Source organism: Mya arenaria, chromosome 11 (genome assembly GCF_026914265.1).
Source record: "Mya arenaria isolate MELC-2E11 chromosome 11, ASM2691426v1".
Lineage (NCBI taxonomy): Eukaryota > Metazoa > Mollusca > Bivalvia > Myida > Myidae > Mya > Mya arenaria.
In genome coordinates, this window is record NC_069132.1 from 17565435 (window position 1) to 17593079 (window position 27645).

The 27645-nt window shown below is 36.3% G+C and overlaps 2 protein-coding genes across 3 annotated transcripts; one reads left to right on the forward strand and one right to left on the reverse strand.

Annotated features, from left to right (window-relative positions):
• Positions 1–440: 440 nt before the first annotated feature.
• Positions 441–13882, reverse strand: LOC128208150 (centromere protein H-like). 2 transcript variants are annotated; one of them, XM_052911545.1, is made up of 9 exons: positions 13780–13882; positions 12663–12908; positions 12131–12179; positions 11732–11803; positions 10698–10772; positions 5296–5359; positions 4339–4390; positions 1787–1870; positions 441–1338 (listed from the first exon to the last, which is right to left on the reverse strand). In XM_052911545.1, exons 2-9 carry the CDS (start codon positions 12886–12888, stop codon positions 1271–1273), a joined length of 690 nt encoding a protein of 229 aa, XP_052767505.1. In that variant the 5' UTR covers positions 12889–12908; positions 13780–13882; the 3' UTR covers positions 441–1270. The 2 variants fall into 2 exon arrangements, with proteins under 2 accessions (XP_052767505.1, XP_052767504.1); XM_052911544.1 differs by having other exon boundaries at positions 1787–1889.
• On the forward strand, positions 13827–27215 carry LOC128208149 (SHC-transforming protein 1-like). Its single transcript, XM_052911543.1, has 13 exons — positions 13827–13966; positions 19837–19996; positions 20301–20371; positions 21710–21770; positions 21974–22093; positions 22463–22516; positions 22702–22871; positions 23017–23158; positions 23584–23728; positions 24068–24172; positions 24362–24486; positions 24898–25029; positions 25268–27215. The coding sequence occupies exons 2-13, from the start codon at positions 19838–19840 to the stop codon at positions 25403–25405; spliced, it is 1422 nt and encodes a 473-aa protein (XP_052767503.1). The 5' UTR covers positions 13827–13966; position 19837; the 3' UTR covers positions 25406–27215.
• Positions 27216–27645: the final 430 nt, after the last annotated feature.

A 27645-nucleotide genomic window follows, 5' to 3' on the forward strand; every position in this document is an offset into this window, starting at 1 on the left:
ATTCATTCTATAAAAATAGGAGATAAATATGTAATTGACAAGTACTAAATGTCATAAACTTTGTCAAAACAAAAAATAAATGCATTAACTGTGATATTTAGATTGTTTAGTTTAAACTTATTTATTTAACAACGATTGTGAAACAAGTCATTACAGTATTATAATCATCTCTCTCCTTGGCAGGATTTTATGTGAGAGTGTCACTGTATGATATTGTGTTGGGGGCAGGAACCAGAGTACCTGGAGAAAATCCTATTGACCACAAACCAAACTCGCATGTGCCCAGGCCGGAAATCGAACCCGGGTCACCTAGGTGAGAAGTGAGTGCACAACCGGACAACACACAAACACATGAAACATACATATTTTTCTGATATAACCTTTAAATAACAAGGTATCTAATTATGAAAAAAATAAATGATAAACAACGACATGCCAAATTGACATTTGATATCCTTTTTAATATATAATTGCCCAATCATTCTCCAACGTCATCAATACCAATTTTATCTTCAACAGTTCACATACAATTGCATTTAATGGTCATCAATCAAAGTATAAAATTGTTACAATAACCAGTAATCTATCTTGTTTTTTATAAACAATGTTATATCTACATCTCTGGAATATGAAGTAGACAATTATCAGACTCTTTTTGATTTACTTTATTATCAACTTGATAGTTACCTGGAATTGCACAGGTTTATGCCTGCATCATCAATAATTTCAATAATGTATGTGCGCCATACAAACCATTTTTACAATTTATTTCAACAATGCATGCAAGTTCTGCATAGCATATACACACAAAATCAATATAATGAACATAAACTTGTTACGCTATGAAGGATAATTGATAGTTTCAGAGTGAGATAGAAATATATTTCACAAGAGGCGTAGCCACGAGTGAAATATTTACTTGTAATGTTTATGAAGTGAAATTTATTGCGATCTTACACTGAAATATTAATTTTTCTTTTCATCATATGCCTAATAATAAGTGACAACAATTTTTTTTTGGTAAAGCGTACCAAAATGTATGTGGACGTAACGTCATTTTGGAAATTACATCATTGAAATTGTATTAGCACAAAAGAGATGAATCGGTCAGTTGAATGATTACAATATCACATTATCATCTTTTGTGGAATAAAGTCAACTAAGGTTGTTGATGGCAGAGCTCAGGTTCCAAGGTTGACTGGTTTTCCGCAATCAAGCATGAGTTTCCGAAGCTGGTCATCACGCACCCAGTCTATACGGCTTCCCAGTATTAAACGCTGTATCGTGCCATTAATAAGTGTGGCTTGCTGGACCTCTTCATCCAGTCTGTCATACACGCTGAAACAGACCATAAAATACAATATCATGGTACATGTAGTAAGAAATATCAAAATCAGTTTTTTTTTCAAAGAGAAGTTTGCAGATGGCTGATGGAAAACATAGTTCTTTGTTCTACATGGTTAGAATGAAATTCTACACCATCAATGAGGGACAATCAGATGAAAAAAAAAAATCAATTGTTTTTCCACTTAAAAAAGGTTTTTTAAAAAAGAAAAATTATTAAAACAAAAAAGCCCACAACTATTTCAAAGAACAAACTTGTAAGGTTTATAGTTAGATGTTTAACACACTCCTACCATAAGATATGGACTCTGGTAATTGAAAATATACTAATTGAATAATTTGTTTGGACAAAGTATTTCGTCAGGATGTTACTTTATTGGTTTAAAATACCCAGGATTTCCACAAATTCATTGTCCCGCAAAGAAAATTGATTTCCCTGTACCTGACATTGGTGTGTTGGCGCGTGAGGGCCTTGAGTTCCTCCTCCTGTTGCTGCCGCCTCTCTCCGATTCTCTCATATAGCTCTCTGCTCTGACGTAACAACTCTTCAGTCACAAGTACAAAATGACAAATAGAGAATCAGTGATGTTACAACTCTGTAGTCACAAATAGAGAATCAGTGATGTTACAACTCTGTAGTCACCAATAGGGAATCAGTGATGTTACAACTCTGTAGTAACCAATAGAGAATCAGTGATGTTACAACTCTGTAGTCACAAATAGGGAATCAGTGACGTTACAACTCTGTAGTCACAAATAGAGAATCAGTGATGTTACAACTCAGTAGTCACCAATAGGGAATCAGTGACGTTACAACTCTGTAGTCACCAATAGAGAATCAGTGACGTTACAACTCTGTAGTCACCAATAGGGAATCAGTGATGTTACAACTCTGTAGTAACCAATAGAGAATCAGTGATGTTACAACTCTGTAGTAACCAATAGGGAATCAGTGATGTTACAAATCTGTAGTCACAAATAGAGAATCAGTGATGTTACAACTCTGTAGTCACAAATAGAGAATCAGTGATGTTACAACTCTGTAGTCACAAATAGAGAATCAGTGACGTTACAACTCTGTAGTCACCAATAGAGAATCAGTGATGTTACAACTCTGTAGTAACCAATAGGGAATCAGTGATGTTACAACTCTGTAGTCACCAATAGAGAATCAGTGATGTTACAACTCTGTAGTAACCAATAGGGAATCAGTGATGTTACAACTCTGTAGTAACCAATAGAGAATCAGTGATGTTACAACTCTGTAGTAACCAATAGGGAATCAGTGATGTTACAACTCTGTAGTCACCAATAGGGAATCAGTGATGTTACAACTCTGTAGTCACAAATAGGGAATCAGTGACGTTACAACTCTGTAGTCACCAATAGGGAATCAGTGACGTTACAACTCTGTAGTAACCAATAGGGAATCAGTGATGTTACAACTCTGTAGTAACCAATAGGGAATCAGTGATGTTACAACTCTGTAGTCACAAATAGAGAATCAGTGATGTTACAACTCTGTAGTCACCAATAGGGAATCAGTGATGTTACAACTCTGTAGTCACCAATAGGGAATCAGTGATGTTACAACTCTGTAGTAACCAATAGGGAATCAGTGATGTTACAACTCTGTAGTAACCAATAGGGAATCAGTGATGTTACAACTCTGTAGTCACCAATAGGGAATCAGTGATGTTACAACTCTGTAGTAACCAATAGGGAATCAGTGATGTTACAACTCTGTAGTCACAAATAGGGAATCAGTGATGTTACAACTCTGTAGTCACAAATAGGGAATCAGTGATGTTACAACTCTGTAGTCACAAATAGAGAATCAGTGATGTTACAACTCTGTAGTCACAAATAGAGAATCAGTGATGTTACAACTCTGTAGTCACCAATAGGGAATCAGTGACGTTACAACTCTGCAGTCACAAATAGAGAATCAGTGATGTTACAACTCTGTAGTCACCAATAGAGAATCAGTGATGTTACAACTCTGTAGTAACCAATAGGGAATCAGTGATGTTACAACTCTGTAGTCACCAATAGGGAATCAGTGACGTTACAACTCTGCAGTCACCAATAGAGAATCAGTGATGTTACAACTCTGTAGTCACCAATAGGGAATCAGTGACGTTACAACTCTGTAGTCACCAATAGGGAATCAGTGACGTTACAACTCTGCAGTCACCAATAGAGAATCAGTGACGTTACAACTCTGCAGTAACCAATAGAGAATCAGTGATGTTACAACTCTGTAGTAACCAATAGGGAATCAGTGATGTTACAACTCTGTAGTCACAAATAGAGAATCAGTGACGTTACAACTCTGTAGTCACCAATAGAGAATCAGTGACGTTACAACTCTGTAGTAACCAATAGAGAATCAGTGATGTTACAACTCTGTAGTCACAAATAGGGAATCAGTGACGTTACAACTCTGTAGTCACCAATAGAGAATCAGTGATGTTACAACTCTGTAGTAACCAATAGGGAATCAGTGATGTTACAACTCTGTAGTCACAAATAGAGAATCAGTGATGTTACAAGTCTGCAGTCACAAATAGGGAATCAGTGATGTTACAACTGTGCAGTCACAAATAGAGAATCGGTGATGTTACAACTCTGTAGAAACCAATAGGGAATCAGTGATGTTACAACTCTGCAGTCACCAATAGGGAATCAGTGACATTACAACTCTGCAGTCACAAATACAAATCGTTAATCCAGCTTTGTCAAAATAATCAAAGCTGTTTTTTCCATCTTAAAATTCCCATTTTTTAAAAAAACACCTGATTGTGCCTTTTTGAACAGGAGAAGCAAAACAAAACATGTGCTGATTTAGCAGATTCTTGCCTAATAATTCCCCATGAAAGAAAATGTGATGTACTTAGCCTGGCTAAAGCACTACTTGCGTTCCTTTACAAACAACATTTATTTTTCAATTAATACTTGAACGCTTTAAATGTTAACTAACAAATTTTATACCTGTGTTTTCCTTCTTGATTTTCTCCAAACTGTTCTGCATTTGAGCTTTTTGCTAAAATTTAGTCAAATAACATTTGTCAATAAATGCCTATACATGTAAACAGATGCTTACTGTATTATAAAAACATTAACAATTAAATATTCTCTAGAACAGGCAGGGATTTCATGAAATCAGACAATGAAAAAAATGTATGGCGATGGGCCAGTATTAACACAATACTTACAGTGATTGAAAATGTTTACTTTTCTTACCTTCAATCAAGTCATGTTTTTGAAAAAAAGCCTTAAGGGTAAATCTATGAAATGTCCAATATTTGTATTCCAGCAAAGTCAATTTCATTCTGCATATTGAATCATTATGAGAATTACATACGGTAGTTCACAATTATTGTGAAAGCAAGATGAAATCGCCTATGGACATTCAACAAGTACCACGCTTAGTGGTTAAGATATGTAGTTTTGATACTTCACAGACATACATGTCAAGCCACATCTGAAATCACCTATTGTTAAGATAAACTTAACAGAAGTGTTATCATAACTTGAATCCCTAACTGCTGAAAACTAATTAAGTAAAAGATAATGAATAAGAAGGGTTCGCTCGATGCACTAGCTCATTAAGATTTTACCTAATCAGTTCCTACTTTAACAAAAAATAGAGCAGCAAAAGGTTGCACAGTAACCACTACAGATTGTCTTTATTTTGCAAAGGTTTTAACTTTAATATTTAAGAACATTTGCATATCCATCACATCACAGTTTGCATATCCATCACATCACAGTTTCAAAACTTGCTAGACATTATTCCATGGAAGGAAAATGCGGAATATGTAGGATTGAATTTACCATGTCATAGTAAGAAACTGAGTGAGAAACTAAACATGGACAAGTAAACTATTACCTCTCAAATATACATGTACAATGTCATTACATGTTTTAAATATGCTGATCATGTACCTTTTGTGCTGTGCCGATCTTAGCTACAAGGGACCTCATCTCCTCCTGCAGGTCGTCTACACGCCTGGGGAAACAAAATCACAACATCAATAAGTAAGCTCTTAACAAGACATGTGGACATTTTAAGTCATCTTCCACCTTCATCACTGTAGAATAAATATAAAGCCTTACTCTGTTGTCTTTGAAAGTCAATACTATTCCTTATTGACTCATATTGACCCTTAAATATCAATGTCTGACCTAATTAGTCCTTATTGACTCATATTGACCCTTAAAGATCAATGTCTGATCTAATTAGTCATTAGTGACTCATATTGACCCTTAAAGATCAATGTCTGACCTACTTAGTCATAAGTGACTCATATTGACCCTTTAAGACCAATGTCTGACTTAACTAGTCCTAAGTGACTCATACTGACCCTTTAAGACCAATGTCTGACTTAACTAGTCCTAAGTGACTCATATTGACCCTTTAAGACCAATGTCTGACTTAACTAGTCCTTAGTGACTCATATTAACCCTTAAAGACCAATGTCTGACTTAACTAGTCCTAAGTGACTCATATTGACCCTTTAAGACCAATGTCTGATCTAATTAGTCCTTAGTGACTCATATTGACCCTTCAAGACCAATGTCTGACTTAACTAGTCCTAAGTGACTCATATTGACCCTTTAAGACCAATGTCTGATTTAATTAGTCCTTAGTGACTCATATTGACCCTTAAAGACCAATGTCTGACTTAACTAGTCCTAAGTGACTCATATTGACCCTTTAAGACCAATGTCTGACTTAATTAGTCCTTAGTGACTCATATTGACCCTTTAAGACCAATGTCTGATTTAATTAATCCTTAGTGACTCATATTGACCCTTTAAGACCAATGTCTGACTTGACTTAACTAGTCCTTAGTGACTTAAATTGACCCTTTAAGACCAATATCTGACTTAACTAGTCCTAAGTGACTCATATTGACACTTTAAGACCAATGTCTGACTTAACTTGTCCTTAGTGACTCATATTGACCCTTTAAGACCAATGTCTGACTTAACTTGTCCTTAGTGACTCATACTGACACTTTAAGACCAATGTCTGACTTAACTAGTCCTTAGTGACTCATATTGACCCTTTAAGACCAATGTCTGACTTAACTAGTCCTTATTGACTCATATTGACCCTTTAAGACCAATGTCTGATTTAATTAATCCTTAGTGACTCATATTGACCCTTTAAGACCAATGTCTGATCTAATTAGTCCTTAGTGACTCATATTGACCCTTTAAGACCAATGTCTGACTTAACTAGTCCTTAGTGACTCATATTGACCCTTTAAGACCAATGTCTGATTTAATTAATCCTTAGTGACTCATATTGACCCTTTAAGACCAATGTCTGACTTGACTTAACTAGTCCTTAGTGACTTAAATTGACCCTTTAAGACCAATATCTGACTTAACTAGTCCTAAGTGACTCATATTGACACTTTAAGACCAATGTCTGACTTAACTAGTCCTAAGTGACTAATATTGACCCTTTAAGACCAATGTCTGACTTAACTTGTCCTTAGTGACTCATACTGACACTTTAAGACCAATGTCTGACTTAACTTGTCCTTAGTGACTCATATTGACCCTTTAAGACCAATGTCTGACTTAACTTGTCCTTAGTGACTCATATTGACACTTTAAGACCAATGTCTGACTTAACTAGTCCTAAGTGACTCATATTGACCCTTTAAGACCAATGTCTGACTTAACTAGTCCTTAGTGTCTCGTATTGACACTTTAAGACCAATTTCTGACTTAACTAGTCCTTAGTGACTCATATTGACCCTTTAAGACCAATGTCTGACTTAACTTGTCCTTAGTGACTCATATTGACCCTTTAAGACCAATGTCTGACTTAACTAGTTCTTATCGACTCATATTGACCCTTTAAGACCAATGTCTGACTTAACTAGTCCTTTGTGACTCATACTGACACTTTAAGATCATTGTCTGACCTAGTTCTTATCGACTCATATTGACCCTTTAAGACCAATGTCTGACCTTACTGTTCCTTAGTGACTCATATTGACCCTTTAAGACCAATGTCTGACTAAATTAGTTCTAAGCGACTAATATTAACCCTTTAAGATCAATGTCTGACTTAACTAGTCCTTTGTGACTCATACTGACCCTTTAAGATCATTGTCTGACCTAGTTCTTATCGACTCATATTGACCCTTTAAGACCAATGTCTGACTAAACTAGTTCCTAGCGACTAATATTGACCCTTTAAGATCAATGTCTGACTTAACTAGTCCTTTGTGACTCATACTGACACTTTAAGACCAATGTCTGACCTAGTTCCTAGCGACTAATATTGACCCTTTAAGACCAATGTCTGACTTAACTAGTCCTTTGTGACTCATACTGACACTTTAAGATCATTGTCTGACCTAATTCTTATCGACTCATGCTGACCCTTTAAGACCAATGTCTGACCTTACTGTTCCTTAGTGACTCATATTGACCCTTTAAGACCAATGTCTGACTAAATTAGTTCTTAGCGACTAATATTAACCCTTTAAGATCAATGTCTGACTTAACTAGTCCTTTGTGACTCATACTGACCCTTTAAGATCATTGTCTGACCTAGTTCTTATCGACTCATATTGACCCTTTAAGACCAATGTCTGACTAAACTAGTTCTTAGCGACTAATATTAACCCTTTAAGATCATTGTCTGACCTTGTTCTTATCGACTCATATTGACCCTTTAAGACCAATGTCTGACTAAACTAGTTCTTAGCGACTAATATTAACCCTTTAAGATCATTGTCTGACCTTGTTCTTATCGACTCATATTGACCCTTTAAGACCAATGTCTGACTAAACTAGTTCCTAGCGACTCATATTGACCCTTTAAGACCAATGTCTGACCTTACTGTTCCTTAGTGACTCATATTGACCCTTTAAGACCAATGTCTGACCTTACTGTTCCTTAGTGACTCATATTGACCCTTTAAGACCAATGTCTGACTAAATTAGTTCTTAGCGACTAATATTAACCCTTTAAGACCAATGTCTGACTTAACTAGTTCTTATCTACTCATATTAACCCTTTAAGACCAATGTCTGACTTAACTAGTCCTTTGTGACTCATACTGACACTTTAAGATCATTGTCTGACCTAGTTCTTATGGACTCATATTGACCCTTTAAGACCAATGTCTGACCTTACTGTTCCTTAGTGACTCATATTGACCCTTTAAGACCAATGTCTGACTAAATTAGTTCTAAGCGACTAATATTAACCCTTTAAGATCAATGTCTGACTTAACTAGTCCTTTGTGACTCATACTGACCCTTTAAGATCATTGTCTGACCTAGTTCTTATCGACTCATATTGACCCTTTAAGACCAATGTCTGACTAAACTAGTTCCTAGCGACTAATATTGACCCTTTAAGATCAATGTCTGACTTAACTTGTCCTTTGTGACTCATACTGACACTTTAAGACCAATGTCTGACCTAGTTCCTAGCGACTAATATTGACCCTTTAAGACCAATGTCTGACTTAACTAGTCATTTGTGACTCATACTGACCCTTTAAGACCAATGTCTGACCTAGTTCCTAGCGACTAATATTGACCTTTTAAGACCAATGTCTGACCTAGTTCCTAGCGACTAATATTGACCCTTTAAGACCAATGTCTGACTTAACTAGTCCTTTGTGACTCATACTGACCCTTTAAGATCATTGTCTGACCTAGTTCTTATCGACTCATGCTGACCCTTTAAGACCAATGTCTGACCTTACTGTTCCTTAGTGACTCATATTGACCCTTTAAGACCAATGTCTGACTAAATTAGTTCTTAGCGACTAATATTAACCCTTTAAGATCAATGTCTGACTTAACGAGTCCTTTGTGACTCATACTGACCCTTTAAGATCATTGTCTGACCTAGTTCTTATCGACTCATATTGACCCTTTAAGACCAATGTCTGACTAAACTAGTTCTTAGCGACTAATATTAACCCTTTAAGATCATTGTCTGACCTTGTTCTTATCGACTCATATTGACCCTTTAAGACCAATGTCTCACTAAACTAGTTCTTAGTGACTCATATTGACCCTTTAAGATCAATGTCTGACTTAACTAGTCCTTTGTGACTCATACTGACACTTTAAGATCATTGTCTGACCTAGTTCTTATCGACTCATATTGACCCTTTAAGACCAATGTCTGACTTAACTAGTCCTTTGTGACTCATACTGACACTTTAAGATCATTGTCTGACCTAGTTCTTATCGACTCATATTGACCCTTTAAGACCAATGTCTCACTAAACTAGTTCTTAGTGACTCATATTAACCCTTTAAGACCAATGTCTGACCTTACTTTTCCTTAGTGACTCATATTAAGTTAATATTATTAACCCTTTAAGATTAATGTGAGACCTAACTCAATTTGAAAATCATTGTGCTGGTGGTTCTTAATAATTCTGAAACAAATCAATTAAACTACCGTACAATGTAAACAAAGCTTAAACAGTTTAAAGACAATCCAAGACTATACATCTTAACAAGAGATGTTTGTCAAACATTATGCCCCCCCTGAGCGCCATGTTGTCAGGATAATATGGACAATTGAATGAAATATGCATGGACCGAAATGACAGCTGATTTGTTGCCGTTAAGGCAGTTTTAAGATTATGACCATTAAAGTGTGAGGATAGAGTGTGTTATGACCATGGCCTTTGACTCTATGAACTCAAAATCCAGAGTCATCAGCTGGTCACCAGAAACCTAAATGTCAAGTTCCAGGGCCATGGGTGCAGGCATTGTCAAGTCATCACACAGACAAGTTTTTTTCATTCAAGGTCACTGTGACCTTGACCTTTGACCCAATGACCCCTTAAATCATTAGGGGTCATCTACAAGTCAGATGCAACTCCAAGTCAAGTTTGAAGGCAATGGGTTCAGGCATTGTTGAGTTATCACTCGGACAACCTTTTACCATTCAAGATCACTGTGACCTTGACCTTTGACTCTATGAATCCTAAAATCAATAAGGGTGATCTACTGGTCAGGCTTAACATCCATGTCAAGTTTAATGATCATAGGTTCAGGCATTGTTGAGATATCAGTGGGAGAAGATTTGTTAACTTTTTTTTTTTAAAGGTTACTGTGACATTGACCTTGGCCCGATGACCCCAAAAGTCAAGAGAGGTCATCTACTGGTCAGGCCCAACCTTCATGTGACCTTGACCCCTTGTTAATATTTAAGTTTTCACATTTTTTTATAATAAAGAAGTGTACTTTCACATTGACAATTATCAGAACCGGAAAAAATGTGCACATTTATAACTAATAATCAATGTTTAAAAGGGGTATGATGGAGAGGTAGTCCCTACCTTTTCTGTGCCTGCAGATCATGGTCTGTATCTGCTGTGTTGTAGATAGACAACAGGATCTCATTCAGGTGCTCTCTGTAGTTCAGACACAACACTTGAATACACACTCAGCCATCAGGAATAATGATACAGAAAATGTATTATCAGTGAACATTTTTCACACACAAATAAGCAGTAAAGGTGGTACTGTCAGGGAACTCTACAAATTATTTGCATTCTTTAGAACTCTTCAATAATTATTTACATTGATTTTATGGATGTATGCCATACATGTATCATTGCAGCAATAACATTTACATTTAAATGGTTAAAATTTAAGTTATTCAAGCTTAGTTAAAATCTTCATGTAGTTGATATAAAAATACAAGAAACCATGTTTTCAATGATTGACAGAAGAACTTCACCCTGAGACTCAGTCTCAGGCTGAGAGATATATGTTAGCTGATTTTTTGCATGTTGCATGTTTGTTAACCTAATCCCATGAAAGGTCTCCATACACTCTTTCTACATACCAAGTTTAGTGACAATAAATCAACAATAACACAAACTAAAGATATTCAGTGTCAAGCATTTTTCAATCTTTCATAGCAGTGACCTTGACCTTGACTCAAGAGGACCCAAACACATTCCCATGAAAGGTTTCCATGAACATTCCATATATTCAAAGTTTGGTCATAACATATCAACAATAACTGAATTTTTTAAGTACCAACGGTTTTCATATTTTTAGAAACAGTGACCCTGACCTAAGAGCCCCAAACACAATCCAATGACAGGTCTCCATAAACTCTTCTTATATACAAAGTTTGATCTCAATATGTCAACACTAACTGAAGTTATTCTTAACCAACCCTTTTAACTATTATTAGTATCAGTGACCTTGACAACAGGAGCCCCAAACACAATCCCATGAAAGGTCTCTATAAACGCTTCATAAATACCAAGTTTGGTCACAATATGCCAATACCTGCCTGCCCGAACAATGATATACATTAATCTGGTTAATATCTCAGGTATGATGTGCCACTACTGACCCACGAATGAGCAGCTCCTGGGAGTCAATGGCGACCGTCTTCTGCAGGTACTCCTCCTTCAAAGACTCATACCTGCTCAAAAAACATACTATTTCACTGTCATGTACATATAAAAGGGTTAACTCACATATCAATTGCTGTATCTTCTGTCAGAACTAGCACACTTTAGTGAGAATGAATTGGTATAGTAAGTGAAAGGCTAAGAAGAAAAAGCAATTTTACATGTAACAATTTTGTAGCATGTACATACATGTAGATTATTTAACCAGCAGAGAAAAACTATTCAGACAAATAACAGAATGAATTAAACATTGGCAGTGGGAACAAAGCAGATGGTATCAAATAAGTATCAATTTTCTCAAATTAGTATCAATATTGCTATAAATAAAACACACTTACAATTTCAGCAACTCATTCGGAGGCATCTGATCAATAACTGAACTTGAATCTGTAAAAAATATTAGGTAAATGACTATGCTGTGGAAACGTAACTGTTTACTGCACAAATGTACATGATATTTTATATTTGACATAGTTCTTGGTATATTCTTCCCAACCATTTAACTTATACACTGGTCTTTCACTGATTTAACTGCTGTAGTTTTCTAAAAATATGAACATGTAATTATTAGCAACTAACATGACACAAATGGGATCGTCCCTCCACCTGATCGCTTGTCCTAGATTGTTTTTTTGGCTGGTCAAAGTATTCCATTTGATCATACAACCGTATGCTTTTATTTTTGATGCATTCAATGAATGATTGAATGTTTGGTTGACAACCAACATTGTGTTAACTATTATTATATATCTTTATCAATGTACACAATGTGTACATTGATAAAGATATATAACAATAGGGCCAGTACTGATTAATATATATGTGTACTACACATATATATTAGTCAGTACTAGCCCTATTTTATTATACCTGCTTCAAGGCAGTGGATGTGAGATTTGAGCTGAAGAGTCTGTGAATGAAGTTGCTCTCGTTCATGGAGCAGGGCATCCATTGATGAAGTCCCGCCCATGGGTGCCGGTCCCTGGGATGCTGGGCCCTGGGATTCCTGCTCCTGGCCTGACAATGGGCTTACATTCATGAGGTCTGGGGTGACGTCACCTCCACTGAGGTTGTCTGCTGGGCTCACACTGTCCATTGTCTTCCCTGTCAATGTTGCTGAAGTTAAAATTATTTTATATACATACATAGTCATGTACATGAAGGAAATTAAACACTTGAGCCGTACGTTCATACTTCTTTTTGTAATTATTTAATGTCTTATAAATTGACTTTATAATGCACCAGTCAATTGTAACCAAGGCTCCCCCAGGTCCAGGGGTATACAGGGGATAGCCAGGGAAATGGGCCGTGTTTTTACCTTCCATGTGGCCTCGCAGTGCCGGGTGAATGCGGTGGTTTTGTCTTCGCACCAAATGTAGGTGGGAATAAGCCTTACCTAGGGTCCCTGGGGTGCGGGGGCATTTGGCAGGGATTTTACCATCAGTTTGTCTCCGCAGGGTGGGGATTTTACCCGGGCTTTGCTGGGCCGAAAGTCAAAGTCCCCGCTATTTCCGGGACCAGGGGAGGCCGTGGTTCAATTGACTGGTGCATAACATAGAAGACAATTTAACGCAACTATTAGAAATATATAACCGCACAAATTATATATATTTTTTATTGAGGTTAAAGAGAAGGTAGATCTACAATTAGTTTTTTTTTTAACTAAGACGGTCCACAGGTGACAGTCTGTCAGTGTCTTAAAACAAATGATAAAATGTTTGACCATCATGTCTAACTGATGTGGGATGTTTTGTTCACCATGTTAAAATGATGTGAGATCTTTAGTTTACCCTGTCAAAATGATGTGGGATCTTTTGACCACCTAGTGAGGCTAGTCAAAATGGCATGGGATGTTTTGTCCATGGGGTGTTTTGTCCTGCTCCCGTGTACAGCTGCCAGCACTAGCATTATTTCAACTAATGTTTCAAGAGCACAGATTATAGCTTGTTCATTGCAAGTCGATGAGATGTGTTTATATAATATTTACCTGTAATTCTTGTAGCTTAACCAGTTTGATTTTATCTTCGCGGCGTAAACAAACGCAAATTTTACGACGTAAAATTATGTTATCACCAGTATACTACCCTGAGTCAACTTCCTGGTTTTATTTTCAGACAAAATGTCACGATCTCTTTCAAAATCACCCCGACCATAGAGCTTAAAATCTGAAACATGTAAGTATACATTTGTTTTGTTTTTGTTTTATTCGAAAATCGACATTTTTTGGCATATATTTTTTACTTATTTCGGAGGTCTTCCAAGTCAAATTAATATCAGGTTAGAATTTATTAAAACGATTCAATGGAATTTATGGCAGGTTATATACAAGCTTAAAATAAATTTCACTCATATTTAAGAAAAATCATTTTCCCATCAGTAACAGTAAGTTTTATATACTAGGGAACACCATTATCCATTTCTAGGTGCTTTGGCCAATAATAGCTTTTGAACAAGATACTTAATCTTTAAGTTAATTGCACCAGTCAATTTTAACCACGGCCCCCGCCCCCCCAGGTCCGGGGGGATAGCTGGGGAAATGGGCAGTGTTTTTACTCTTCAGGTGGCCCGCAGTGCTTGGTGAATGCGGTGGTTTTGTCTTAGCTTTAAATATAGCTGGGAATGGGCCTTACCTAGGGTCCCTTGGGTGCGCAGGCATTTGGCGGGGATTTTACCATCTGTTCGTTTCCGCAGGGCGGGGATTTTAGCCGGGGTTGGCTGGACTGAAAGTCAAAGTCCCAGCTATTCCCCGGACCTGGGGGGCCGTGGTTACTATTGACTGGTGCATAAAGAATATACACAAAATACTGAGTCGTCTTAATGCAATACTTATTCTTTTAATGAGATTCAAAAGTCCTAAAACGAGATTCTACGTCTTTATTCAGAGAGATTTAAGTCGTTTACACCAGCGACTAAGTCCATTTAATGAGTTAGTTACCTAGTCCATTTAATGAGATACTAAGTTGTTTTAATGAGATAAGTAAATCATTTCATGAGATAAAAAAAAATAAAAGTAAGAAAACTTTCACCTTTTTGAACTGAAGTATTTTGTAAACGATCATATTTGTATATACACTGTCATGTCATAATTAATTGCACTTGCAGAACAAAATATGTCATAGGAAAAGTATGTTTCAAAATATGTTTTCTAGAGGATTTAATTGGCTTACCTTCCTCCATAAAAATTCTGCTTACTTATTATTAGCAATGACGACTTTCAGCCAAAAAGAAATTGAATAAATTTAATATTATAAATATTATTAATTCTTCCATTTTCCAACTGGTAATATTTGTTTCCCTTTGATCATTAATACAAATAAGTTAATCAGTTCTTGTAAAAGTTTCCTTTAGGCATTTATCAAATATTTAAAAACATATTTATTGTAATTCATGAAGTAATTTTCTCCCTTACGGAGTGGATTTTTTACATTCAGTTTCACTCACTGTGGTAACACTTGGTCATTTTTGCCTGTTGTAAAATTTCTTTCATTTAAGGAAAATATATATATATATATATATATATATATATATATATATATATATATATGTATTATGTTTAAATTCCGGGTGATTTTTATCCTCCACTATCCCCCGCTGGGAGACCGTTGGAAGGATCAAAATTCCAGTGGATTTTTTCTCACTCTTGGAGATATGGCATGTATTGGAAGCCTGATTACCAATTTTTATACGCCCGAAGGGTCGTATTATGTTATGGCCTCCATTGTCTGTCCGTCTGTCTGTCCGTCCGTTAGCAATTCCGTGTCCGGGCCATAACTTGGTAACTAATAAAGCGATTTTCAAATAACTTTATAAAAATCATCACTACATTAAAAGGATGTGTCGCGCGCAATTTCCAGGTCCATACCTCAAAGACTAGAATCACCATGGGGGTGCGTTAGCAAATCCGTGTCTGGGCCACAATTTGGTCACTAATAAAGTCATTTTCAAATAACTTTATACAAAGCATCATTACATTAAAAGGATGTGTCGCGCGCAATTTCCAGGTCCATACCTCAAACACTAGAATCACCATGGGGGGGGGGGGGACGTTAGCAATTCCATGTCCAGGCCATAAATGGGTTACTACTAAAGCAATTTTCAAATAACTTTATACAAATCATCTCTACATTAAAAGGATTTGTCAAGCATGCGTTCCAGGTCTGTACCTCAAAGGCTAATTTCACTGGGGGGCGTTGGCAATTCCGTGTCCGGGCCATAACTTGGTAACTAATAAAGCGATTTTCAAATAACTTTATACAAATAATCACTACATTAAAAGGATGTGTCGCGCGCAATTTCCAGGTCCATACCTCAAAGACTAGAATCACCATGGGGGTGCGTTAGCAAATCCGTGTCCGGGCCACAACTTGGTCACTAATAAAGTCATTTTCAAATAACTTTATACAAAGCATCATTACATTAAAAGGATGTGTCGCGCGCAATTTCCGGGTCCATACCTCAAACACTAGAATCACCATTGGGGGGGGGGACGTTAGCAATTCCATGTCCAGGCCATAACTGGGTTACTACTAAAGCAATTTTCAAATAACTTTATACAAATCATCTCTACATTAAAAGGATTTGTCAAGCATGCTTTCCAGGTCCGTACCTCAAAGGCTAATTTCACTGGGGGGCGTTAGCAATTCCGTTAGCAATTCTGTGTCCAGGCCACAACTTTGTGTTACTACTAATAAAGGAATTTTTAGAAAACGTGTCCTAGCCACAACTTTGTAACCAATAAAGCAATTTTTAACTCCACTGGCTGAAGGCCATGGAGCTTATGTCGTCACAGATTGTCCGTCGTGGGTGCGTGCGTGCGTGCGTGGGTGCGTGCGTGCGTGCGTAAACTTTTACTTTAAACGACATCTCCTCTGAAACTGATAAGCGGATTTTGACAAAACTTCACAGGAATGTTCCTTTGGTGGTCCTTTACCAAAATTGCTCAAATGGTTCCGGTCCATTGCACAATATGGCCGCCAGAGCTAAAAATAGCAAAATCTTTAAACGACATCTCCTCTGAAACGGTTCGGCAGATTTTGATGAAACTTGACAGTAATGTTCCTTGGGTGGTCCTTTATTAAAATTGCTCAAATGGTTCTGGTCCATTGCACAATATGGCCACCACAGCTAAAAATAGCAAAATCTTTAAACGACTTCTCCTCTGAAACGGATAGGCAGATTTTGATGAAACTTGACAGAATTGTTCCTTGGGTGGTCCTTAACCAAAATTGCTCAAATGGTTCCGGTCCGCTGCACAACATGGCTGCCTGGGCAAAAAAATAGAAAAACCTTTAAAGAACATCTTCTCAGAAACCGATGATCAGATTTTGATGAAACTTAACAGAAATGTTCCTTGGATGGTCCTTAATCAAATTTGCTTCAATGGTTTCGGTCCACTGCACAAGATGGCCCCCAGAGGTAAAAATAGAAAAACCTTTAAACGACTTCTCCTCAGAAACCGATGATCGTTTTGCAATGAAACTTGACAGAAATGTTACTTGGGTAGTCCTTAACCAAAATAGCCCAAACAGTTCTGGTCTGCTGCACAACATGGGCACCAGAGCTATTAAAGTAAAAAAATTTTTTAAATAACTTCTCCTCAAAAATTGATGATTGTATTTCTATGAAACTTGACGAAAATGTTCGTTAGGTGGTCTTTGCTTGAACCTTTTGGCCAGTGGAGCACAGGCACTGATGTGCCTCTTGTTAGATAACTTTATACAAATTATTGCTACATTAAAAGGATGTGTTGTGAGCACTTTCCAAGTCCTGCTACTTTTAAACTTGTATTCTCAGCTAAATGTTCGCGGTGCTCTTGTTATACAATGGCAAAAGACATTAACCTCCATGAGTCTGCAAAACATCTTCTTTTTAAAGTGTCATTAGTCACCAATTTATTACTCGGGTGAAGCACCTTAAAGACTTAAAATGATACAAATTATTCCATAGTGTACATATAAGTAGCTTTTGCTTACCTTGTTGACCATTGGTTAATCATTTAATTAATTCATTCAAGAAATATGTAATAAATCAAATAAGGTAAATGTAACCTCTGAAAAGGCACTATACCACAATGATAGGCACATTGAATCATCAAAAATCCATTTTTTCACAATTGTATATAATTATTATGCTGGAAAAAGGTTTGTGTCTGGTTACAGCTTAAAAAAATAGGTTGGTGGGGTCCATTTTAATCATTCAAACATAATTTTTCGTATATTTTGTAATAACTGTCCCCATTTTAGAACATTATATTCCTGCAATACCAAACACAGGGCACACGAAGAAGGGGTCATGGCTTTTTCATCTTGTTTACCAGTAGTAGATAGGGGCTGGGTGAAAGTTTTACTTCTACCAAATGAAATTGCCAAAAATGAAATAAAATCCCAGCTTGCTTCTATTGTTTTTAAAACTTGAACATTTTTTTTTCATTGTATGATAAAAGGAGACTTAATTACCTGAAAATTGGTTAGAATATAGCTCAATTTAAAAAAAACACTAATTTAAGAACATGAAATGATGATCAAAAATTTACAAGTCGCTACCACAATATGTCTAAGAAACCCTATAAGCCTTATACTTCCAATTTTTGCGGAGAAAGCCCTTTAGGTACAATATACTTAACAACCGTAACATAAGGCGACCTTCAACTGTAAAGTGTATTTATGTTTGATGGAATACTTTACAAACCAAATTGTAAGACAGGTCATTTGAAAGAAATCATCATCACAATGAATTAAATTAAAAAGTCACGACAGTTACAAAGAAATGATGATGCTGGCACTTGAATCATTGCTGGCAATTGCAGAATTGGACAGACATTAAACAATTTTTTGAAGACATTAGGCTCATCACAAACTGCAACAAGGTGCAGATTACAGTGGCAGAGTGATGGTGTGAACATTATAAATAACAAAATCTTTACTGAAAGTGGTGACATCAGAGTGATGATGATTTAGGCTTCCTAAGGGCCTATGGTTCATGAAAAGTAATACCATAGACACATAGGATAGGGGCATTGTGAAAGCATTTGGGTATGGAAGGTGGATTTAACCTGACCTGCCCTGAATAGCAACACACATGAAATGGTGAACTCTGATGTATATTTCATGGATTGATATAAAGTGAAAGCCAATTTAATTTTCGTACTTAATGAAGAGTTTACATATTAGATTTGAGCACAAATAATATTCAGCTGGTCTACTTCCTACTGCAGGCCATTCAGGTGTTTGGATGTTTCACTGATAAGATTAATATATTTCAACACTTGATGGAGAACTTTCACAGGATTATGTTGGGGCCCATAGGGTCAAGGTCACTGTGATTAAAATAAATCGCCGTTTGGTGCTAAATAAGTTATTTTAGTTAGGGTTGACATATTGTGACCAAACTTGGCATATAGAAAGAGTTTATGGAGGACTTCTGTGGGATTGCATTTAGGGCCCCTTGGGTCAATGTCACTGTTACTAAAAGTAGAAAAGCAGTTAAAACTGAATCAGACAACACAGGTTTAAGTTCTTCTGTCAATCATTGAAAACCTGGTTTTATCAAAGTGCGATGTTTCTTGTTTGCTTTTTAATTTGACTTTTTTTTTTGCTTTTGACAGGTGTTTATTACATTATCATTCATTTTCAAGACAAATCGGCATATAGTTGAGCCCGCTGTCAAACGATAGCTCTTGTTAAATTAAACTTTTCAACATGTACCCAGGGGCGTGGACTTAACTGAATAAGGTAACATTTCCCATACATGCCATAGTTTTGAGAGGCTTCCCAGGGGATTTTGGTCTGAATTTCAGGGGATTTTGATATTACACCAGGAGATGTTTACGCAGCAAAATGTTGCGCAATATTTACATTTATGATAAAACAATAAATACAGAAATACACTCTAATTACATTAATTTTTGGACTGATTCATCATGGTCCTACATGAAATTTCACACTCATAATGCTACGGGTGCTTTACACTGTCAACCTTGAGCTATTTAATAGGTAAACACCCTTTCTAAATAGTTTTGGTTTATTTTACCGACTCTTTTTTTAAGCATGGCTAGCATTGCAGACAAGTTTAAGAAGCGCAATGCAAAGGGGAACATGTCTGTTGAGTGGTCAAGGACAGGAACTTTCCTTCACAAGCCGGAGAGAGGCTGGATCCATCCTGACGAACAGCTTGCTTCTGATGCTGGTATCTGCTATGGGGTCAGGGTAGGTAGAATGCAACAACAATTTATACAGAATGTAATGTAGTTCAAGATGTTAGGTATGGTAAAACATTGGGCACTTGCAAGAAGCCATTTTAAAAACAATCTAAGTCTTAAGTATGTGATATTCCTAAAGCAACCCCTTTAATATTGAGACTGCCACTTTAACGGCAGGGTTGGTATACATACATGTAGTATAGTGCTGAAAATAGATGTCTGTTTTTTGTCTCAGAATATTGCCTTTTGATATGTTCAATAATCTGTATAATGTTTTACATTTGTATTCCATTTTCTTTATCATGTTTCAGTACATAGGCTGCCTTGAGGTGAAGGAGTCTATGCGGAGTCTTGACTTTGACACACGAACTGCACTTGCCAGGTAAGTTCACACAGATACTCAACACATTCTGTAGTATTTATTCAATGGTATTTGGGATAGCTAAATTATTAAAGCCCATTAACTTTAGTTTTGATGAATTCGATAGTCAGAGAATCCTGGAGTATTATGTTACATACAACCACGATTTAAAATTGTCGCTGAATTTGTCAAACGTTTTTTATATTCAAATGTTTATGTATTTTATGTAAGGTAAACATGCCTTTGAACAAAGTTGCCTGTTTTGTTGATAAAGTATTAGTCAAGTAAATAGAATGTTTCAAGAGTCCTAATGAAGGTAATGATCTCTTTATTAGTAAATATAAACAAATAACCTGAACAAAACAGAGATAGGTGCTTTTAATTCAGTAACAGCTAGTTTATAAAGATGCATCTAAGCCATGTTTACCATGTGAGTTAAAGCAGTGGTTTTGCCAACAAAAAATAACATTTGTTATTTTAACCATGTGAATTTGAATGTTAACTTTTCACAGATTTAATGTTGGCAGAGATTTTTTAAACTGTTGAAATTGAGTTATTTTACTTGACTTCTATGAACAAACACCAAACAGCAACTAACAGATACGCATAGGAGCAGCATTTTGTCACTTCTGGCCATTCAGTTTTGGGTAGCATTACTTATGCTGTGTTGAAAGTAAAGCATTTTCTGTCCCATTTTTAAATAATTATCAACAATAGAGCTCTAAATTGTTTCCTCTCTTACAAGATTATTTGTTTCAATATCGCAAATAGCATGAACAAATCCCTTTAAAGACTTTACCATTGTTTCTGGGCAATGTGGTTTATTGAATTATACAGAGATTACATTGTGATAGCATATCTGGTGTAAAAATATAATCTGCCACATAAACATGTATGAAAATTGAGCATTAATGCTTAGGACATCCTTATAAAAGTATTGGTTTGCATTGTCTGCCCAGGCTTGTTTCAGTGGGCTTAAGGCTTAAGTGATGCTATTACGCAAGAGAACATATAACATTAGATATTGTATGCTTGTTCCATCACAGAGCTGCTTAAACATTTAAGTAGGGTTAACATTGGTGAGTCAATCACTCCACTGCCAACAATTGTTTATGGATCACTTCATGTTTATGTATGTAAAAACTTTCATACTTCCTCATTCTAACAGCACAACCTCATAAATAAGCTTGTACTGTTTGGCTTGATCTGTGTTAACTGCTGCCTGCAGTTCAAACACGCCATTTAAGAGGATGATAAACAGCTGTAAATTGTTCTAATAGCTTTTAAAAGCACTTACGCAAGTTGAGCTTTTATGTCCCATAAAAATTGTACATTAAATAATGCAATATTTACTTCCAGGGAAGCCATCAACCGAGTTAGTGAGGCTGCAGGGCTCAAGTCAGCCAGCAAAAGGAAAAAGGTAACCAGCCCACCTTATTATGAACAATGCCTTTTTTCATTGATACATCTCCTTTCTAATACTGTCCCATTTTGATTTAAAAGGAATGATCTTGTGCGGACCTGTACCACACTACGACATTAGCAGTTATTTAATGAGGCCCTGATTCTTCTTTATACGACAGATGTCAGCTGTGTAAATGATTTGTGCATGTGTATGATCAGGTGGAAAAGCGAATATCGCGGATGCTTGGGGACATGCCGTGTATGCAGTATGCCGGGTCCAACGTGAATCTGACCATCACAATAGAGAGTATCAACCTTATGGTGATGGAATCTGGCGAGGTAGGTCCGACCGTCAGGGGGATAGGCAAAATATACTGCGTATAAACACATACATTTATAACATGTTGTGAAATTGTAGAGTTTGGTCAAAGCTTTAAAAAAGACAGGGTGCACCAGAAAAGAAACAGGGTGCTAAGGAAAAACTTGAACAAAATGATTTGCAAGGGTGCAGCACCCATTTCATAACTCTGTAGCTAGAAACCCTAGTTGATGTCATTTGCCATGTCTTAAAGGTGGTAACATTATTTTGCCTTTCATGGTTATATGCACCGATCGTTTTTTAGTAAGATTCATGGGTTTTGCTGTAAACTTCTGTAAGACCAAGAGAGTCATATTATTTACAATGGATATTTTATACATATTTTACAGGTTATAGCGGACCACCTGATGCCAGGGATCTCATTTGCCTCAGGTGGAGATGCTGTAAGTGCTTTCACACATAAGAAATAGAGCACTTTCTGGCTCTAAATTGACAAATTTATAATATCTGTATTGTGAATGATACCAGTTTTGTTGCAGAAATTGCAACAAATAATGTTATTTCCATACATTCTTGACTCAGTCTGTATGTATATAGTAAGGGATTGTCTTTAACTCTCCAATTGCAGGAGACTCTGGACTTTGTGGCATACGTGGCAAAGGACGAGGTGATGGGGCGGGCATGTCACGTGTTAGAGTGTGGTGGCGGGCTCTCTGAGGATGTTATTACCACCATAGGACAGGCGTTTGAGCTGCGCTTTAAGGAATATCTCAAGAAACAACCTAAACCTGTGCACAGGTACCTTTAATACAATTCATGTGTGATGATAATTAATTATATTTATATAATTTACTAACGTTTTTTCTGTAATTCATTTAAAAGTGTTAACATTTTTGCTTGTTTTTGTACATGTATGTCATGAATAATGTTGGGTATTTTTCAGAATTGAACACACAATAAGAGAGGATGATGCGTGGGGCAATGACAATGACAGCGAGTATTACAACGACAATCCTGGCGCCCGGCCCCCATCACCAAAACTCCGGGTCCCATCGGAGTATTCCTCTCCTCCCAGCAACCTGCCTGTATGTAACATGCATGTGATTAACACAACCTTTATATATGTTAAACTGAAGGCAAAAAAAAGTATTTGAATCAAGATAGAGATTAAAAAATGGTAATTTTCATATTCTACTACTGGTCATAGTAGATTTTATTGTTATTAAATTTGTGGGAACCAGTAGCATCATTGTCATGCAAAAACATTAACCATGCCATATCTATACAGATATTCAAAACAGAGACTTGGTACATAAGTTTCAAGAGACAATTACCTGTTCAGCAAGGCCAATAATCCAGTTGTAATGATGATAAGAGTTTTGCCTCTTATTAGGCTGAGATAACCGAAGAAGACTGGCATTTGCCATGTGGTGCTTTTGATTAAAAAATACATACATGCTTTTGACTGGATGATAGAGGGTTGTTGTTCATGAATGTAGGTGTCTTTCAGGTGAGTGATGGTGTGTACTCCTCCGTACGAGAGCCGCCCGAGCCCTTAAAGGGGGCGGCCTTATATGAAACCGCTAAAGAAACACCCCTGATAGACTTTGGGGACGGAAAAAATGTCTATGATAACAAATCACAGAATAACCCAGGTATTCCTCTTATCAGGATTATTCCTTTTCTTATCATTTAATCACTATTCTAAAAAAAAACTAAAAATAACACCATTTAACATAATCTTAGTGATGTTCAAAACATCTGAAACATTAAAATGATACACATGTATATAATTAAATTCAAACTTAAAAAGGAAGAGATAATAGGAGAATGAATGTTTGGATCAGTTAGGCAAGTTCACCTGTCTGTATATGTTTCAAGCGATGATGAGAGAGGTTGTTATGTAATTGTAGATATGTTGCAGATTTTGTTAATATACCATTTGGCCTGACCAAACTGTTTTCATGCTGTTTATGTTAATGTCTTGTCTTCAGGGGAGGACGGTCGTGAGGAGTCTAACCCTGCAAACCGAGGTCTCTATGACAACCACAAGTTGCATGGGCAACAGGAAGCAGCAAGCAACGACCCATTTGATATGGGTATGCTTTCAGATTAGTAACTCATTTATACTTTTTTGTGAGCAACTTGATAATTAAAATGGTGTATGTCATTTATGTTATGAAAATTATTTTTATTATACTTATTCTTAAGAGAACAAAAGAGATGCAAACATACTTATAGCTTACAAAAGTAACTCAGTATTGTTACAATGCTATTGTTGTTTTCAGAGCCATTTAGCTCCAGTATATCGAATGGTCACATTGAGAGCAAGCCGCCAGGAACAACTGCAGCCAGCAAGAACATCTCCCCGATATTTGAGGAGTGGTTCCATGGGAACCTGAGCAGGAAAGAGGTGAATGGCAGTGGGACGTGTGCACGTTATAAGGATACTAATAATATTTACAGAATATGTCAGTCAGGTCATTCATTGTGAAATACAATTTATTAAACTACTTTTTCTAATAGAAAACTACAGTAATAAAGTTTATTTGGTGACATGGTATCCTCTATCAATCACCTTGTTGTATGTATATAAGGAGTGCTGTTGGTGTCGCTTCTTTCATTGAGGTGTTAATATACATGCATTTTACCAAGCAAGCATGAAAAATAAAAATGTCATAAGTTGTAATCCTTTCTGAATGAGTGGTTAACATTGTGTGAATATAATTTATATCTTGTTGCTTTCCTTGCTAAACCTACGATCTTATCAATGTGAAACAGAAAATGATTGTAGCATCACCTCATTTTTATTTGCTTTTACCAGGCTGAGAAGATGTTGTTAAATGACGGAGACTTCCTGGTGCGCCAGAGCTCAGCCGACACAACGCAGTACGTGCTGAGTGGGCGGCAGAATGGAGCCATCAAGCACCTGCTGCTGGTTGACCCTGAGGGCGTGGTATGTACCCCATAGCCATGACAACTGCACATACATTTAGACTGTTGGAGTACATAAACAAATTGTCAAACCAAACAGAATATACCTAGTCCTGATAGAACAAGTAGGGGAGAAGTAGTTCTTTCAATAACTTTAAACTGTCCTGGGTATTAACCATGAAGATGTGCCATAATAAACCATTGTATAATACAAATATTTTTTGGATCAGCAACTTACAAGATGTTATTTGTGAACTCAGGTGCGGACGAAGGACCACTCTTTTGACAGTGTGCCACACCTGATCAACTTCCACAGAACAAAAGACATTCCCATTGTATCCCAGGAGAGTGAACTCCATCTCAAGAACCCTATCAGCAACAAGCTCACCATGTGTTAATAGTTGAGCCAGACTATGATCTGACCCTGGATACTCGCATGCCTCTCAGAAGAAAGCTGACAGTGTGACGCTAATAATGCTGTGATTCTCTCTTTGGTTGCCATTACTTCTGAATATGAATGATATATATATATATATACACTCATTTATAACCTATGAACTTGCCCATTTATCTGTGAGTTTCAGTCACTGTCCTGCAATAAAACCTGTGTCATGAACCATGTGTGAGCACTATTCATGAACCATGTGTGAGCACTATTCATGAACCATGTGTGAGCACTATTCATGAACCATGTGTGAGCACTATTCATGAATCATGTGGTTTGGTTTAGGTTGAACCAGCATCTGTCTGAGCGTATGTTTACTGAGGACTTGTTCTCAAGCTTAGTCAGACGACTGGTGTACAAGGGACTCAAAGTAGCCGCTATGCTGAAATGTGTCAAAAGCTACTGGTATATAGATTATATTCAAAATACGGTCTTTAATCGAAGCTGTATTCTTGGTTAGTGTTCAAAACACACCTATGCATGCACTGCTGAAGTCCATGTTCATGATGCAGTCACCTTATCTTAATGCTATAAATGATTCAAAATAGATCTGTTATTAATTTCATTATCTCAAAAAAACATAGCCATTATCTTGAGACACATTGACCATACTTACCATTAGTGTATTTAAGAGCATTTAAAGTGATAGATGGCAACTTACTTATCCTTAATTGTTAAATATTTTAACATAATAAAACTAGCATCAATCACAACATGTATAATTTTGTATGATTCATGGAACACTTATACAGCACTTAAAATGTAGCATGTTTCTCATCAAATGCTGATGTTTTTCTAACGGGGTCATTTTTGCAATTTGTAGCAAAAATATTCTTTAATGAAAGGCAATGGATTGTCTCATTAGAACCAGGGATATACCACAAAAACCCTCATACAAATTGTCCATTGTTTCCTTTCTCATATATTCATGCGAGTCATATTGTTGTTAGATTTCATTGTTACACATTCCTTCATGTTGTCCAATCTTTGTCATGTTTGCATGAACTGGTCCTATGTATTTAATCATTTACATTACATTGTATTGTATTGTTGAACATTAATATGTATGTCTTGTGAGACCATTATTTAATGGTGCCTTTCCTAACTTACTAGAAGGAAAATCATGTTAATATAAAAAACATTTACAAATAAAAACAGTTTCTAATTAGGGACTGAAGTCATAGACTGACACTCAGAGTTTGTGCAGTTTTTATTCATTATGTATGTATTATTAATAATTACTTGGCATAATATCAAAAATAAAGATATGATAGTTGGACATATGTAAACCAAACTAATTCATTGATTTCATGTATGTTTCTTTTCTCACAATCAGTTTTTTCAGTCTGCTCAATGATACTCGTGTAGGAAAGTTTGAGGAAGGGTAAATGTAAGGTTAAGACAAACTCGGCAAGATATTGTTCTTGTAATTTGTTGTTGTTTTTAAATGTATACCCATACACTCGAGAGTAATCAGCTAGTTTCTATTTCATTCCATGGAGCCTTTCCTAATCTCTCTTCGTGCCACTAATCCTCATATTTCACAGTTGTTCATACTAACTTCCACCTTCTGCTACAGTGGTTTGTTAAATATAAACTGCCTACATGCTTATAATGATTTTTGTAAAATTTTAAGTTTGAAGAATTTTTTTATATGTATTTTTTCACATAACATTTTTGTAAACAGTGTTGTTTCTTAACCATTTCTATTAGACATTTATATATCTGTTGTTGATGATAATAAAATGTTAAAAGTATAAAAATGACTTGCTGGAATTTCTGTTGACATGAATGAGTTTCCCTGTGGACAGCTGCTTGTCATAGTGATTATACCTAGTATGTACTAAATGTCTTAGATTATAACCCATGTTCACCAGGTCGGGAACCAAATTATGACATCGTGTCTGTTAATTTGTAATACAATAATATTATTAATGAAGTTCTATTGGCTGGAAATAAAGGTTATAATCTTGGAAAACTCCACCCACACAAAAATTTAAGAATGGATTTTCTTGTTTACCAGACGTGTGTTCAGACGTGTGTTTTTAGTCATGTGACCAGTGCTGGAAAAACCAGTCTTACACACCCCCTATGTAAGATGAGTCACACGCAACAAAGCACAACTTTTTATTTCTTTTATTGTACGGTTTATGAAAAGTATATAAGGTAATTTCATTTCAATAAAGCGCAATC